Raw genomic sequence first — 18706 nt, 5'->3', positions numbered from 1 at the left:
CGTCCCAAACATTTCGCCTCAAAGCACAGTTACACATTTGAAGAAGGGATTAGAATGAAAACACGCAAATAAAGAGGAAAACTGGTTGCCTCGTGCCTTTTTGGCGCCCTTTGATGATGTCACCAGAGGCTTCCTTTGGAAAGGGTAGATTTCATCTTGATTAAGTAACAATTTACAACAGAAAAAAAAAAAAAAACCTGACATGCCATGTTGCTGTACAGCTGACACTGAGTTTAACCGAGTTCACAGAAAAGTCCGGACGGCAGCTTTAAAGATCCAAGTCATGGCGCCGCTGCCCAACACTGGTAGGTGCAATTTTCCCATCATTGTTGTGGCTCAGAATGGCCGTGCTCTCCAGAATGGTCACCGAGTGTCTCTGTGACAATGCTTCAGTGATCCCCACACACTACACTAAAGGCTGCTGGTACAAAGACCTTTTGATGCTGATGTTGTAATGATGGGGATGTGGGGGTGGGGGGGTTCATCGCTCTGGTTCAGCTCTGCCAGCATTCAGAGTCCGCTTGCCACTGCAGCAGCCGGCCCCTCCCCTCACACGTCCCATCATGCATTCAGCCACTCTTGAAATGCACTGGAGAGTCTTCGTTTTTGAGTGCGTGTGTGTGTGTGTGTGTGTGTGCACTCATCCCTGCTTAATTGACATTAAGATCTATGGGACGGGGTAGGTGCTCCAGGTACCTGCATCCGGAGAGCGGGAGAAGTAGTAGGAGGCAGGTTGGGGAGAAACAAAAGAAATCGAAGCCACACACGTGCGCACGTTTGGAGCTGGCTAATTACTGCTGCAGCACGGCTCACGCTGCAGCAAAAACGCTCGAGGAGGAGGGGAAAATGCTGCAGATGATGTTTTGTGTGCATTAGCTGCTGTTGGATACACACGCGGCTGCTGGTAGTCGCCTCTGTGTGTGTGCTGGCCGGATGCACATGCTGCCCATACATAATGCAAAAAAAAAAACGGCCCAGCAGCATTCAGGTGGCGGCGTTTGGGGAGGAGACCCCCACGGCCGGCCCACACCACTGCGCACGGTCTCTCCGCACAAGGCCAAGTTGCAGCATCCATCATCTTCCCCACCTCCCTTTGACCCCACGTCTAGCTGGGAGGTGTGGAAACCAGCTACCCTTGAAGTGTGATTGGCCGCCCTGCCTGGTCACCCCCACCTGAGCTGTCAGTCAGTTTGTTCATATCATAGGAGCATTTTGTGACATAAATGCTCCTTTTGTTGTCTTAGAACCGCCATTAATACTTTTTATTAAAAACTTTTCACAAAGAAGAAAAGGAGGTAAGTAAACAGTTGCTTGCCATTTTTAGCCTACGATGGTTTGATAATGTTGATTTTAAGTTGATAAAGAGCTGCATGCAGTTAAGCTATGCTAAGCCAAGCAGGCTAATCGTGTGACTAGAAAAATTAGCCAGTGGCCTGAGTCACTGTACAAACAAATCCTCTGCACAGTAGCTAACAGATCCATGTGTTTTGTTTGGGTAGGTAAATAAATAGTTTTATTATTTCCACTGCTGTTGATTGTAATGTAAGACTAGTCCAGTATCGACTCGGTTCGATTGGGGATCAAAATTGCAACATTTGTTTCATTTTTAGCTGCTGCTGTTCGCCTTCACAAAGCACTGAGTCAAACAATACAAAATCTCTCCTCCCCCTCGTTGGCCTGTGGTGGCGCCGCACCAAGAACTGCTGAAGAATACGACATAAAAAAAACTCTGAAGGAGACATGAGCGCAGCGTCTTCACAAAATCTGAACAAAAACGGAGCAGGGTCAGAGGTCTAATTTAGATGGAATTGCATTTTTAGTGAGCCACCGTTGTGCCGTTTGTGGCACTGCCTGGCCCTCCTGAGAAAAATAAATCTAGACACGCCCCTGTCCACCACGCTCCCTGGCCCTGCTCCCTGTTCCCACCCTTCCCTCATATCGCGTCCTCGTCCCCGCTGACGTCCGGGGGGGGATTTTCCCTCCACCGCAGAAGCGGGCTCATGATGAAAACGACGGCTGCTTTTGGGGGCTTAATGAGGGCTTTCCTCTGATCAAAGCGTGAGGAGGTGTAAGGAAATAGGAGGACAAATTTGCTCCTGTAGAGCGGCCACTGACTCATCCTCCTCGACTGAGGAGGGTTCTGTTTGTTTCTTCTGTGACTGAGCGGTGCTCAGAGATGCTAAGATTAGACAGCAGGCTACTGCATGCGCACGCATTCCCGGCGTTCTTGATAAAATGACCGTTCAGACGCCCGAGGCTTCGCTCAGGCGCAGTTCGGTCGACGGGCCGGACCCGAAGCCTTCGGGATGATGAGCTGAAGGCGTGCAGCTGTCCAAAGTGTGCAGATTTTCCAGAGTGTCTGATTGACGTTTCCTGGTTCTGCCAGAGCCGACAGTGGAGAAACCCTCCAATTACAGCCCGAGTGTCAAACTTGACTATTTGTGGCCTCTGGAAGGAGTTTTCTTTTTTTTTTTGTTGAGGCCCCAGCCCCCATCCGACCACAATTCAAGAGTAAATTAGGACAAAACTAAACCAAAACCTTCAAGATAACAGTTGTGTGTTTAAATGTTATCAATCAAATCAAAGCCGTTTGTATCTATACACTTGCAAATGACGTCAATGTGAAAATATGTTTGATATTTTTATTTTAAGGACTGAATGCAGAGAGAGCCACTTATTATTATTTTTAACCGTTTCTTAAAGGGGCTTTTTCAGTACGTTTTGCTACACCTTTTTGGACATTCTGGATTTTAATAAGTCCCAAAATGAAAACAAGTTCGACGCCCCTCACACAACAAACACGTTGAGGTATCTGGTCAGGGGAGAAAAACGTCATGGTTTTTCACCCACATGCAAGGTGCCGGAAAAGTAACACTGAATAAACCGTCCCCTCTGTGGTGGTGGCAGTATGATGCTGTGGGAATGTTTTTTTTTTCCTCTTCTTCTTTGGGAGAAGGATTACACGCTACACTGGATTTGGAACATACTGCCAGAGTTACGACGAAATGGGGTTACACCAAAGCATATTCACGCGTCACAGTGGCCCAATCAAAGTTCAGACCTCGATTCCATTGAAACTCTGTGGCAAGACATGAAAATGAGTCCTTCACAGGCCAATCCGACTGGGATTGAACTGTTTCATGAAGAGAAACGGACCAAAAATCGAATTTCTAGACGTCCGTGTTGAATCTATCGCATCAAATCTTGACAAACACATCAACGTTTATGGCTGTAAGTAATTACAAGATGTCGACAAGGTTTAACGTGGTAAATTGATCCCATGGATACACAATTCCAGTTAATAAGTCAGTGAATAATATGTTTGCACTTTAACCAAGGGAGCGTGCCTTTGCACAGAACAGCCATGCACTGATGCTGCAGCAGTATTTTTAACCCAATCAGCGCCACGCTTCGCCCATCACAAGCATTAATATTCAACCCAACAACATCAGCGGATTGCTGTCCAAGCAGTGAGCTGGAAATCTGATGTAAATTATAACAACAAGGGCAAACAATTCGAAAAGCGTCTGTCGTGAGAAGTTTATTCTGAAGTCTACGAAAAGTAAGACAATCCACTAAACCTGAAGGAGGACAGGCCGGATTTATAGAAACATCAAATCTCATCATTCATGTCTCCAAAGAAACAAACGGGGAATCGTGATTTACTGTCATGTTGCCGGCGGATGAAAGCAGTCTGAAAGATGAGCCCACACACACACACACACACCTACACATGCACACACACACACACACACACACACACACACACACACACACACACACACACACACACACACACACACACAGTGGTTCCTAACGGTGTGAAAGCATGCAGTCGGGGCGGTCGGAGAGCTGATCGCCTTAATTGATCGATTTCCAATCATCTGACATCCAGTTTGTCACAAAAACAAATCTTTACTCTCGGACGTTTTGTTGAGCGATAAGGAGGGCGCGTATCTGTTTGATTCAATCAGCCACTCTGCAGCTACAAGACAGGCACCAAAACAGGGGATGGCCCATTGTTCCGCCCGTCTCTGCTGAGGTGAAGCTGGTTGCGCATGGAGAGCCGCTCACTGACCAATTAGAGCGCAATCACTATAGCGAATAAACTAAAAAAGAAGAAAAAAAAAATCTACTCCCTTCACATAAGGGAAACCTGATGCAAGCTCAATATCATATACTAAGTGTCTAAAACAAAAAGAAGTAATAAATCAGATCTCTTACCAGCCACTGTGGATCTGTCCATGTAATTGAGGACGTTCCCAAAGCTGAGGACTCCCGCAGCGACAGCCGGTGTGCGGCGGCACCGGAGCAGCGCGGCGCGGAATTTCTGGCCCGGTTTGCAGGAGTGAAGGTCCGGGCTGGGCATCAGTCCGGGGCTCATGCTGCCCGACAGCGTGCGCACCTCGTCCGAACTGCTACAGCCCTCGATCTCGCATCCATCGCTCTCCACGCACATGATTTTCTGGCACGGAAGATCCACCGGAGACACGCAAAGAGTGTGTGCGTGTGTGAGTGAGAGAGAGAGAGACGGTGTGAGAAAAAAAAATTAAAAAATTAAAAATAGTTAAGCAGGGCAGAGCAAACGCCGAGCGGTGGTCACTGGGTTCGGCTGAGATCAGGTGTTGTCTTCGTGGGAGAAGCGCAGGATCGGGTCCGGATCATATTTTTCTGGTTGTGGACGGTGGCGGACGGTTGAGCGCTCCTTAGTTTCTCTCTCCGTCTCTCTCTCTCTCCGTCTCTCTCTCTCGGGTGAAGCGCTGTAGTGGAGGGGTGTGACCTGGCTCTGATAGCTCCTCCCCTGTTCTGGCTGCGGATGGTGTTGCACCTGATTCCCGGGGATGCTGCTGGGACATCGGCATGACAGTGGTGTGGTTTTTCTCGGCAGTGTTAAACAACCCGGAAGTCATTTCATTTTTCCTCATCTGCTAGAAGCCCACACCGTATTTCACAATTAAATGACGGTTTTCAATGTATTGAGGGTTCCTTTTATTAGCAGGCTGCTGAATAACTGAAGTAGGTCACAGACGTCACGGAGCTGCGACTCAGTAAATTAGAATTTCATAAAATGTAAAATTTATAGTGAAATAAATAAGTTTCTGGCCTCCTCATGCATTTTTTTTTATCAGACAAAGAAACATGAGTTTGCAAAATTCAGTTTTCAAATGATTTCATTTTAGAAATGACTTTGATTAGGCCATTCCAAAACCTTTTTTTTGTCTTTTATTTATTTGTCTCAGCATGAACAACATGTTCAAGGTCAATCTGATTTTAGTTTTAAAAAAAATTGACAAAACCACTCTAAAACCTTATTTTTTGTATTATTGATTACTAGTATAGTAATCTACCTCTCTTTGTAAAAAAAAAAAAAATCATGACAGTTGAATGTGTATCTTAGTGGTGTTGTTTTGTCTAATTTGATCTGCCCCTTTAAGAGATGGGATCAGCTTTTTGGGAGCTACAGTTTGATGAAAAACACCCCTGAAAAGCTCACAGTTGGTTGGAGCAAAAGTCTCGGTGGAGTGGACAAGCAGGCAAAGAAATTACTGGACTGGCTGTTCCTATTTTATAGGACAGACGTCCACCTGTACATTTCACCTTACAAAGAATATAGCCTTGTTGGAGAGGAATCTTAACAAAACGTCAAAGAGAACCACATGCAAATATGAACAAGTTAGCAGCACCAAAAAAAAAACAACAACAAGGGATTGGATCCTCCTGATGGGCAGGATGAGATCATTCCCCATTCAGCTCTAAACATCACTGCTGGGTCACAAAGTGGATTAAAATGAAGGCTTCATCTAGATCAGAGACAAAGCAGTAAAAAGCACCGTGGAACACCATTAGTGTACGATTACTTTCCCCATGAAAAGATGGGATCCACAGCTCGTTTGGTGTGAATAAATAAATGTTAGCACATGGTAAAAGACCGGGCGAAACATCAGGTTAAAGCCTGCAGTAACTGAGTTTGTTTTGTTTTGTTCTTTTGCTCAGACAGAAGTGCAGCTGACAGGTAGTCTGCATTAAAAAGTTGTAAACTACACCTGTGAGAACCATCCATTTCACTGTTGTTTTAAGTTTTTCTTAAAACCCATTCTGGGCGATGTTTTTAGATTTTCCTAGCGACATTCACGATAGTCTGAGGAATATCTTAATAAGGCTCCATTATGTTGTTATCTATTCCTGCATTTATGTTCAAGCTAAAATCAAACCTTCAACATCCCCTTTTTTTTGTCTGCTACATCCACGGGTGGAATCGGTCTACGAGTCCAGAGTTAAAACCAGGGTATCACAATGTTTCCAATTTGATAGTGGAATCAGGACTGCTTATCAACTTCAATATCCTGGTTTTCTGTGGGATTTCCTGCACTGCTCGCATTGCAAAGCTGTTTGCACAAAAGATAAGAGCATCTGCACAGAGTGATCAGATCAACAAATGCAGCGCAGCGGGGTCAGTGAGTCAACAAAGGAGCCGGACAAAATACTGTTGCCGAATTTAATTTGTGTTTGGTTCTCGAAAGGGTTGTGCATTAGAGAAAAATGGTAAAATAAAAAATAAAAATAAAAAACTAGCGAAAATGTTAAGTAATTCTTACAAAGTTTTGACATTTTTTGACTAAAATTGATTAATTTGATTATTAAAAAAGACCCAAAACAAATATAGCACAAGAAGAAGTGAGGAAATTTGTGCTTGGCAGACTTTTTTTTTTTTTTTTGGCAAGAAATCTCATAAATTTCTCTCCCTTAGATAACAAACATGATTGATTTTTGGTGGAGGAAGTGTGATGATACGGGGCTCCAGGGCTTCGGTCAGGAAACACGCTGGTCATCAGATGTTTAAATGGGTTTACTGAAGAACTGTCATTTACAACGGTGCATACATAGTGAAGCGGCTTCTGAAATGGCAGAAATAATAAATAAATCGAGTTCCAACTTACTGCTGCGATAATATAAATATAAAAATTAACACGAGTGAGTAAACAGACCTAAAACATCAGCATTAAATCCCTTCGTAAAGTGCTGTTTAAATTTGAAGGATGCAGAGTAGCACCTGGAATCAGTCTGGCTCTAACTGCCCAAATCCCAAGACTAACAGTTAAATATAAAGATGGTTTCAATACTACATCACAACCAGTAAGAGTAAAACAGACGATGAAAAACTATAGAAATACACCAGTAGCTAAGCAGCGCTAGTGTCAGAAGTGATACCTCACATCCTCCTATTCATGTAACACAACTAACGTCACTACTCACATCATCAACGACTCCCGCGCCGCCTCGAAACAGCGAACGGAAATCAGATCAACCGACAAACGTCAAGAAGAAGAAAAGAAGCGGCACAAACCTCCTTCAAAATAAAAGGAAGCACTTCAAAATAAAAGCATAGGACATGAGACGTAAGAAAAAAAAATTTCCCATGTCCCCTGGAGGACTCCGTACTTTCGGGATCAGACTGGGATCAAGCTGTTTGCGCCAGAATGATACACAGGCAGGCTGGCCGACTTGCTTCAAATGATGGGACGTACTCGCGCAGTTGTGCGGCACGAGGTGGCGGGCTTTTGGCTCTTCCGTGAACTACAGAGGTCACTGTTTGCTAAATGAATAAATTGTTGACAGCCAGTTTCAGACCTCAGTTATCCAGCTCCAAATAATAATAATAATAATAATAATAATAATAATAATAATAATAATAATAATAATAATAATAATAATAATAATAAAGCGACATAAAACACGAGTCAACAGCAGAAGAAGCTGGTTAGAATTGGTGGAGAGGATTTGAGAAGCGTTGCTAAGGGAAACGCACATCAGGAGAGTTGCTACGCATCTCGCCATCGACGTTGGAGCCTGTTGTGCTGCTGAGGCAGGGCAGGTTAATGGACGCCATGCCTTGGAGAGTTGTATCAGCTGCATTAATGTTTCCCGAACGGAACAGGTTGCAAAAGTCCATTGGAGAGGCGGCCACCGACCACCAGATGCTTTGGATTGGAAATAATGACGACATGATTTTTCACGCACGTCTGAACTGATGACGCTGCTGTTTTCAACAAATTAATACATTTACTTTTCTCTGCTAAGCTTAGTTACATTTTCATTGTTCTGTTTTGTTTTGATCTAAATTTAAGACACAACGTCTCACTTTAAAAAAAAAAAAATATTAATCAAATGGAAGCATGTAACTTTTGCACAATATCCAGGATACTATAATACATTTATAATTTCTAGATCCAGAATCTTTTTTCCTTAGAATGCATGTCAAACTTGAAATACTTTAAAACTTTAAAAATAAAAAAAACGGAAACTCTTAAAGACACATTTCTAAATCTAGCACGGTGCCATAAATCTTTTCTCAAAGAAAGATTTATGCCATTGCCTGCAGGGTTAAGAAGCTTAAAATCCTGATCCGACATAGAAACTTTCCGAACCACAAGCCTCACGACAGTTCTTAACTTCAATACATTTACATTTAATCACAACGCAACAGCTATAAACATGTATTTTCATCATCACACACAGTGAATAAGAACACCGGCTGACTGAATCTTTGGTTAAATTGGTTACTAAGAAATTTTTTTTGAAGTTAAACTCTCAAACGGCCATACATAATTAAAATAAAAATAGTTATATTGTTTAATTTATCATGTGATTGTGCAAGTGGGCTGAGCCTTCCAGTAGAACGACAAGTGGACAATGGATGGATTGTAATTTCTCGTCTCACAGAACAATGTCTTTGGGTTCCTGCGTTGCATTAGCGAGGGGCCAAGGATTTCTTGAAGTATTCCCAGCACCAAATAGCTGCCCAAAAAAAGCAAATTCATAAACCCCGAGTCATGACGCTGAACTGAAAGACAGAACGAACACAAAATGTTGTAGCTTTATAGCCGTCTTGTACGATTGTGTTTTGGTGTGTTAGGCCGTGTGACAGCCATCCCAAGGGCGTTTCTTGCCATTCACCAAAACTTGCCCCCAAAAATGAGCCTTGTTCAATAAGCTAACCCAGTCAGAAGCACATGGAAACATGATAAAGAGAAAGATGCAAGGAAAAGGAGAGAGAGGCGAAACGCTGGCATCAGAAAGTTGGACGGCTGGGTGCCTCTGCCTGGCTGCAGCAGCTTGGCATTCAGAGGATATCAGGGGTGAGTTTGGAACGCATTAGCATGCGCCGAGTGAGTCTGCTGCATTGTTTGATTTAGATTATACTGGGAAACCTCTTTCGACAGAATCTGTACAATTCCTCCGTTTCACCAATCATGCACTTACGTCCCAAAGACGTTGTGAAATCTCTTTCCTTTGGATCTCTGAATTGGACCACAAAAAGTGGATCCTGAACCCGACCGGGGCAATCCAGACAACGATCCTGCAGACGTAGCCAAGAAAACAAGAGAACGCAGAAAGAGAGTAGACAGGGTTGCAGTGGCTGGTGGCTTATAGGAGGGAGCCGTGGTCGTGTCTCCCTCTGTGAAGCCCCCCCTGCTGCCCCCAGCACAACACTTTCTTTGGCTTGTGCTTGATATGCTGCTCATGTCGGTGGGATCCTGTTTGCTTTTCCATGGTGCAGAATGGCTTCGGTGGGCCCAGGACTCTGTATTCTTCTCTGTGGCTCAGAGGCACCGAGTCGCAGTGCCGGCCTTCCTTCCTGTCTCTGCGCAGGGCCCGGGCCTGCAGTGCAGGATGGGAGATAACCTGCTAATCGCTGGCCGGGTGCAGTGCCTGAAAAGCGTGATAAAAGTCCGCCTTCTTTTGCCAGTAAAGTTTAAATGTCCCACTGCCACGTGTGTCTGTCAGCTGCGTGTCTATCAGCTGTTCCTCCGGTCTGCACCACTTCCAGCCCACAGAAACCTCCAGACCTTTTTTTTTTTCCTCTTTTGTCTTCTTTTTAGGGAACAGCTAATGGTTAAACGAAGCAAATATACAGACTTTGCTTTAGTTTAACACATGAAAAACACTAGAAGAGTGCTTAGTTCTTCATAAACTATTTTCTGATTTATATTTTTAATCATAAGTCTGGAAAAAATAAAAGTACAAGTGGACTGAGAGGAAATAACACAATCAAAAGATCGAAATATGTGGCCCTCCTATTGTCTCTGTCAGCCGTGTTTATGAGCATAAACATTTTTCCTTCCTGTACCAAGAAGCAGCATTCTCTTGGAACGCTGTGCACATTTGATTTACACAAGGAGAGATCCAAGGACTCCGTCTCCACCCTCGATGAAGGTAAAATCACCATCAGTTGGGCTTTTTACCACCCCATCGCTTTAGGTCTGTGGTATACGGACTGGAAAAACACAAAATCATGGCGGGTAATTTGGTCTAGTCTCTAGTGCAAATATCTTGGTGTCATGATTTGTTTGTAAGTTGATGGTGGATCCAAATGCAGAACAACGAAGATGTGGAGGTGATGTTTAATGAAAAAATAAGGGACCAAAACAGCTTACAAAATCCACAGGAGCCCAGGCAGAAAACAAATAATAAATCCAAGGAAATGTAGACAAGGAGGAGCAACAGAGCCGAACGGGGAGTAACTAGAGGAACCAGCAAGGAGTGACTGAAGGAAAGGGGCTTAAGTACTGCGGAAATAAAGAACCGTGGCTAATGGCAAACAGGTTGCAGGTGTGAGTTGAGAGAGCAGACAGCAGGCTGAGGAGAGAAAGAGGAAAATGACAGGGGCCGAGGGAGAAAACACTGGGGACTGGGGAATAGATCTAACGTAACGAGTAACTGGACCAAAGAGACATAATGAGCTAGAATAACAGAGAAAGGACAGAATTAAAGAAAAACAGGGAAAAGACTGATCTGACCAAAATAAGAAACACAAAATACTGAAACTAGAATAACCAAGTAAGCCAAAGTAAAACAAAAACACAGCTGATCTAAATAAAGAAGAGGAACTAATGAACACGGAAATAAACAAAAACCAAAACCCAAACGAAAATCGTAGGATCCCAACACTTGAAATAAGACAAAACTAACTTAAAACAACTTTCAGGAAGATACAAGCTTGTTTTAAGTCAATAATTCCTTAATAAAAATAATTGCTGCATTGGCTCCTATGTTTTCCTGAAAAGTTACTTATAAGTTAGTTTTTTTTCTTATAAGATATCAGCACTAGAAACTTGACCAAAACCACTCGGTGTGACGTCGTGTTTTCGCAGTGTAAGAACGTGGGAGCTTTAGGTCACACTGCGTTTCCTCAGGTCGTGGCTGCGGGTCACTCCTCTGTCACATGGAGCCCACCATGGATGACACCGTTATATTCATAAAGCACTTTTGGTTTTTCCTCTGTGTTTCGGATTGATTTTGAGTTTCTTTTGGCTCAGCTGAGAAGCACCTGATGATGCTGCAGGCTGATGGGAGATGTAAAGAAAATCCTGTGTGATAAATCAGTCACGTTTTCACGTTTTAACCAAAATGTCTTTGTTAGTCGGGCTTAACAACGTTATTTCTATTTATTAAATTGCAGAACAAGAGACAAACCTACCCCCCCCCGCCCCCCAAATTCTTTTTTTATTATTATTTTTTGAAATCCTTAAGTTTACAGTCACTTCCTAAGTATTTGGCAACATTTCCTTTTAAACTGTATGACGTGGATTGACGTTTTCTTCCACGGCTTTGTCACCAGGTCAGTAGATAGCCTTGCTTCTAAACACTTTTCAGGTCAAATTTTTTCACTAAATCAAAACACTGACTTTGTTGTGCTAAAACCAATAATTTTACGATGTCCCCCTAACCCCCATTAAATACCTGCTGTGTTTCAGTTAATTAAGAATTCAAGTTTATCCAGCGTGGAGTCAGAAAATGTGCCTAAAAGTGATGATACGGTCAAAATATTCACTTACGCACAGAGTGTAAGTAAACTCCTGAATTTGAGGAAAGTAATACCTCTGATTATTCTGCAGTTTTAGTAAATGGAGTCATTTTTAAGAACTGTTCTTAACACAGGAAAGGTTTAATTTGATTTAACGCCAGACAGAGGGGAAGGCGTTGTGTGTATTTAATCTGGTTTTAACTGAATATGCTTACGTTCCAGAAAAGGGGAGAATAAAAAGTAAAGTGAATGTTCTGCTTACTATCTATAAGCCTTCAACTCGTCACATGACTCAGCTGTTATCTTCACACATGCAGGAGACGCAGTGAGAGCATTTCACCCTCCTCGATGTGGGGTCTTTTTACCGGATCTGTGTCTGTCCCCCCCGCTCCTCCTCCCAAACATTTGTTTTTGGAGCCGGAGCCGTCTAGGCTTCGCCCGGTCTTGAGGTGAAGGACCAACTATTTTGACCTTTCTGCGCCCGTCGTGACCCGGTGACCGTCTGTGGCGTCGCCCGGCAGGTTTTGGGAACAACTGCACAACAACGGCCTTGGCGTTTGGCTGCCGAGGTTTGGAACAGATCCGAGGAGATGTCTCCGAGTCTGAGGGGATGGTGCAGAAGCTGAATATCTGAATTTATAATGGTCAGGGCCGTTTTCTGTCTGTTTCTTTAATTATTTATCGGACATTGTCATCCAGACTGGGTGCCTCAGCCCTGGGTCATCGGTCTCTGTTGGGTCGTTGCGTGACGTAAAGCGAACCCATGCAGACCTTTGCGACGGGAACGCTGATCACACAAGCTCACGTCGTGGGCTTTGCAAACGTTTTCACACCTTTTGAGTCTTTGTCATCTTTTTTTTTTGTCACATTACAACCCCAACTTTCGATAAATGAAAATAAAGCACTGCCTTATTGTGAAGTGAACGGGAAATCATACATCCAGATTGCCTTCAGAAGTCATCGTCCGTAAGCGGCCCACCTGTGCGTAACACAATCTCAGCAACGACGCGGCTGTTCCGTGACGGCCTCAGAGGTTTGGTGTGGGTGTCGGGAAGCCAACACAGAACATCACACACAGCATCGGCCCAGTGGAAAAACCGCAGCCGAGGCGTCGTGCTGCGGTCCCGTCCGCATGCGTTTTGATCCACTAACAGGACGACGACTCTAAACGTGCAGCAAAAGTGTCAGTGAAACGGTTTGCTTAAAGGTGTATTCATATGCTAGAGAGTCCTAGTTAAAGTGCAGGCCGTGAATACGGCTAAGAGTCTGTGGCTTACTTAAATATCGATGCTTTTCGTTCGATCTGACCGACCTTGAACTTGAACTATTTCTAAATAAGTACAAACTAACAATTTCTAAATGTTGTCAAGTTTGAGAGTACCACTCAACTCTCCAGTCACACATTTCTTCTAGTCATCCGTCAGCTACACCCAAACCGCGGGCTTTCTGCAGTTGTCACCTGCTGGATTACTTCAATATGATGGAACCCTCTGACTATTTTTTATTTATTTATTTTTGCTCGTGACTTACAGTAATGCACAGCTGCAGGAGCATCATCGTCTTTATGAGACGCTGAATGTCAGATGATGTAATTGTCCAAACAGATGACAGCGCGGAGGAGGGGTGGAGAGGGCCCGTCTTCCACGTGACGTCACTGCCCTGCAGCAGTTCGCCTGCGATAAGGGCGGAGAGCAACTTCACATCCACAAATGTGGTTTGACTCCCCTTATCGCCGTTCTGTGGATGGGTGAGGGCAAGCGCAAACACGGCGCCGATACGTTGTCTCTTCCCCGGCAGCGAAGTTCGCGCATTGCTCACTTCTGGCCACTGACGATATCATCAACGCTTTCTGATTGAGGACGACTCCCATGCTGCTCCGTCAAGTGATTGCGCACCCCCGGTCCCTGAGCAAACACCGACAGGGTCAGGATCGGGCTCTCTCTCTCTCTCTCTCTCTCTCTCTCTCTCTCTCTCTCGCCTCGCTCCCGGCTCCATCGCTTGTGCAATTTATTAGCCATTGTGACAGTTTCCTGTCAGAGCTGGTGCCCAGCGTGACGGAAAAGGGGAGGTATGCAGATAAAGAAAGCTCTGAAACACGGATCACAATAGCCATTGTGTTTTAAGATACAGGTCGATCTCCATAATATTTTCCACATACCTTTTAGGGTACGTGCGTTCCTGCTTGTTGTTTTCAGGGCTTGGTGCCCAATTATTTCCCTGGGTGTAAAGAGCAAACACGTGGCTTCTTGGAAAATCACAAGCTGGAAAACAAAAGGAAATACTTTGGAGCTCCACAGTAGCAAAATCAGGTTTAGTGAACTGCTTTAGTCTGGAGTGTTTGGATGGAAAGATCGTAAATTAGTCAGCATGAGATCCGCCCCCCATGAGCACACAAAGCAAAATCAACACATGCTACCCCGTCACTCATTGAAATTACTAGCTGAGAGCGATAGGGACAATGACCTTTGACCTTCCAGGTTATTTCGCTCCCACACACACACACACACACACACACACACACACACACACACACACACACACACACACACACACACACACACATACACACACACACACAATGCATGACATGCAGCTGTTGGAGCGAGAGATTCTGCAGCAGAAGCTGATTGACAGGCAGCTGTCACACCAGCCTATGGAAATGTGCTCCCGTATTCCTCGATCCGTGGGAGAGTTTACCAAGAGCAGCCGAGCCTCCGATGACGGACGGCAGCTCAGAATTACTGTCAGGATCTGGAAGTTGGTTGGTTGGTTTTAACTTTGGGACCAATTTGTAGTTCAGGACTATCGAGGGCTTAAAGTGCCACAGTTCAATAAATAAGTTCAGTAGATAAACTGATCATCTAAATAAAACTGTACATTAAATCATACTGTCAAAATAGCTTTAACAAATATGTCAAAAACATGTATTTTGTTTTATTATAGATGTTACTTACTAACCAATCAGATGTCATATGCTACATTATTTTATGACTAGCTGTAGCACAGAAAATATGGAACAATTAAATGACTCACTAGATAATCATGTACAATTTCCAAATCTTATTAATTCCAATTTGAATTAATTGTTTAGTTTTCATGTGCATTTAAATATTTTTTTTAAATGTATGTAATGCAGACAGTTTTATTTAAATGATTAGATATGCCAACCTATGGGAACTACCAACAAAATACCACATTAGAACAAATTATTATACTTTCTATCTAACGGTTAACAATTAATCACAGAAAATAAGCGTAAACTAAACAAACCTCGTGGGCTAAATAATCCTTAAAGGTTGTGTTCTCTTCGCCTTTGTCGTTTATGTTGCGTATTTCTTATATTCATCTTCAGTTTTCGCCTTTCTATCTGTGGAGTTAACCGTCAGCGGCGTCCTGCAGACAGGATGTATCTCTCAGTTCGTACATGGAACTTAAATATAAACAAATTTAGCTTCTTTAATTTACTACAGGATGGCACAAAAGTTGGAATGTATAACACTGTCGCAAGATACACGAAGTATCTGTTGCACTGTTGCAGTTTTGTACGGTGGCCGACAGGTGCAAATGCGCACCAAAAGAGAAAACACCCCCGAATTCGAAAACACCCCCGAATTAGAAAACACCCCCGAATTCGAAAACACCCCCGAATTAGAAAACACCCCCGAATTCGAAAACACCCCCGAATTAGAAAACACCCCCGAATTAGAAAACACCCCCGAATTCGAAAACACCCCCGAATTAGAAAACACCCCCGAATTAGAAAACACCCCCGAATTCGAAAACACCCCCGAATTAGAAAACACCCCCGAATTAGAAAACACCCCCCGAATTAAATGCAGCAAACAAAAAGTGTTGAAAACGGAAGTGCTCCAGACCACTATGGGGAGTCTATAACAAAAAATAGCTGTGTCCGAATTCAGGCTCTGCATCCTTTCAAGGGCCCTGAGAAACTGATCCTTCGAAGCATAGACATAATAAAAGAGTACACCCTCCCCCCCACGATTGGCTGCTCCGGCGCAAATACACTTTGCTTTGCTCAACCAAAACAGCAGAAGATGCCTTCAGCACTGCGGAATATTGTTGATCGGATCGACGGACTACTGACGTGAGGGCTCGACAGACTTTTCGCAAGTAAGATGGACATATTACTGTGTATTTTTGTGATTAGAATATTACTATACTGTATTTATGTCCACTGGCGAAATACCAGCTAATGCTAGCTATAGTGCTTGGTGTTCAGCCCCCGCTCTGACAGCTAACCGAGATTCCGTAAATCTTAAAATGTTTCAGTCATTCTCCAACATTTAGATTATCTGATACAAGAGCCTACTATAGAAATGAAACAATATTATAAAAATCATAACATTCACCAGCAAAGTTTACACAGATGACAATGGCTATTATTTAATTATTTAACTCAGTCAACGTAAGATAACTCGAAAATGTCCCGTTTTTGTTTTGAAGGTTTCCTACGACGTGAGGAAGAAGGGAGAGACAGATTCACTGCACAGCACGGATGAATCTCGTATCGGATTTTGGACCCAATCTCAGCTGCTGAATCACTCTTAAACCAGAACTCGTAGGCTGGAAAACATTATATATATATATATATATATATATATATATATATATATATATATATATATATATATATATATATATATATATATATATATATATGTGTGTGTGTGTGTGTGTGTGTGTGTGTGTGTGTGTGTGCGTGCATAATCATGCATAGCCTAATGTATATTATTCAGTATTAATGATTATTTATTTATGTTTGTATACTTATATAAGTATGTATTGATAAGACGAGAGCGGTTCATTAGGCGTCTGTCCTTTTATTATGTCTATGTGAGAAACGGCCCGATCTACAGAAGACGGGTCCTTCGAAGGCCACGAATATGGACGACCAGAAGAGAGAAGCTGTAGCCTCCGGCTAGCTGCCTAGCCTCCATCTCGGCGTTATGTTGCTTAGCAACCGTGACAACGTGAAGCACAGAGCAACGAAGTAAAAAAAACGGACTCAGTTGTTTTTTACTCTTTATTTCTGTATTATTCTTCACCTTTTGTAATAAAAGTTGTTCCATAGTAAAAAGAAAATCTGTCTGATTCTAAAATGTTTAATGTATACAAGGGATATTATTCATTTTCAAATACTCTCCAGATCTCAGGTAGTAAGACATTACAGTTAAATAAACTATGTTTGAAGGCTTAACTTTAATCAGTCAAACCCATTTGCTCAGGAATAAATTAAATACTTTATTAATATCTACATGGAGCGCCCGGCCAGCTGACAGCTTGCGAGTGAAGCTGGCTGTTAATGCAGCGGGAGAAGACATCTCCGAAAACGTCGGAGCAATATTGGAAGTAGGTGATTTATTAATGAACCGAGCAGATATTTCAGATCTACACATCTACATTCTCGCCTAAAAACATTGTAAAAAATAAATTTGTGTAATTTTAAGTGTAATACAGCAAAAATTATTTTGTCGCCATTGCTGCTTCGGGGGTGTTTTCTAATTCGGGGGTGTTTTCTAATTCGGGGGTGTTTTCTAATTCGGGGGTGTTTTCTTTTTTGTTTGCTGCATTTCATTCGGGGGTGTTTTCTAATTCGGGGGTGTTTTCTAATTCGGGGGTGTTTTCTAATTCGGGGGTGTTTTCTAATTCGGGGGTGTTTTCGAATTCGGGGGTGTTTTCGAATTCGGGGGTGTTTTCGAATTCGGGGGTGTTTTCGAATTCGGGGGTGTTTTCTCTTTTGGTGCGCATTTGCACCTGTCGGCCACCGTAGTTTTGGCCCTTGAGAGAAGTCTGTGTTATCTACCCTGTCCACTTGTTTTATGACTATTTTCATGGTGTCCAAAATATCATTGAACTAAAAACAAAAAAAAAGAAAGACAGTATCTCTGGGATATAAATACGTAAATATATACACGTTTTTTTTTTTTGTTTTTTTTTTTAAATACAAGATGTGTAATGATGTAACAGTCCTAACAGTAGTTTGTGCGCACATTTCTGCCTCAGGTTGTTAAAATTGTAACAGCTCTAGGCAGAAAATATGCGCAGCAGCCTGCAGATGCTGAAGGTGGCAGCTGTTCAATAAGTTCATGGAAATGGAGTCTGAAAACAGATACCGGACATAAATCCTCATTCCAAGGAATCTGATGATTTCGTTTCTCTCCACAGCACTGATGCTGAGGGGGTGGCCAGGTCGTGACCTCTAGAGGTCAGCAGTTACCTCCACGAATCACTAAGTGTCCTCATGAACTACAAATTTAATGATCTGTTTTTTGTTGTTGTTTTTTTTCTATTTGTGGCCTCACAGTTGGGTGCTACCAGTTTGAACAGAAGTGGGCTGAACACACAACCTTGATTCACCCCCCTGCACTCCCAGTCTGTGCTTATAGTTTAACAGGAAGACACGTGAGCAGCCACAAAAATGATGCATCTGACAGCGGTCACTGGAGCGGCACTTTTCCAGAATAACGGCAGAATCCAAAGAACTTTGAAGATCTATGAAGGAGAATTGACGCTCGTATCGCCTTGTGGATGACAAAGTCTTAAAACCTCCAGTGATGCTTTTGTTGCGTCGCTCATCTGGAATATGACACATCACTGAATGAAACGTTGCTTTATTTAGCTGGATATGTCAACACGTTTTCACTGGTCTCTCTATTTTAAGAATCGGTTCCGCTCCTTCTGAAACCTTTCTCTATGACTAACGGATGAGCTTCCTAATTCCGGGGGAGTATTTCTGAATGTTTTGAGGAGGTTTTCTCCGTGGATGACCCTCTTCACTATTGTTCCGATTATTTAGGACTTCTTATGTTTTCTCACTAAAGCTCTGTCTTGTAGGTAAACATGTTAATCGTTACAGTACATCTACATTTTGGATTTCCT

The 18706-nt window shown here is 43.0% G+C and overlaps 1 protein-coding gene and 1 long non-coding RNA gene across 3 annotated transcripts in view; one reads left to right on the top strand and one right to left on the bottom strand.

Annotated features, from left to right (window-relative positions):
• spns2 (SPNS lysolipid transporter 2, sphingosine-1-phosphate) overlaps positions 1-5004 on the bottom strand; it is an 81570-nt gene extending 76566 nt beyond the window's left edge. Inside the window, exon 1 of one of the 2 annotated variants that reach the window (XM_088012289.1) lies at positions 4225-5004. In XM_088012289.1, the coding sequence (XP_087868415.1) occupies positions 4225-4459 (235 nt within the window). In that variant the 5' untranslated portion in view covers positions 4460-5004. The remainder of the gene's footprint in view (positions 1-4224) is intronic. The other variant, XM_088012291.1, reaches the window with a different exon arrangement.
• A 6937-nt stretch (positions 5005-11941) lies between these two features.
• On the top strand, positions 11942-18660 carry LOC148155500 (uncharacterized). Its single transcript, XR_015765194.1, has 3 exons — positions 11942-12450; positions 17993-18032; positions 18132-18660. It is a non-coding gene; the product is annotated as an uncharacterized LOC148155500 (long non-coding RNA).
• Positions 18661-18706: the final 46 nt, after the last annotated feature.

The sequence above is a fragment of the Poecilia mexicana genome, unplaced genomic scaffold (assembly GCF_051168715.1).
Source record: "Poecilia mexicana isolate PSO_F unplaced genomic scaffold, ASM5116871v1 scaffold_14, whole genome shotgun sequence".
Taxonomy (NCBI): Eukaryota; Metazoa; Chordata; class Actinopteri; order Cyprinodontiformes; family Poeciliidae; genus Poecilia; species Poecilia mexicana.
Note: the sequence above shows the minus strand (reverse complement) of the source record. Positions and strands in the feature narration are given on the sequence as shown.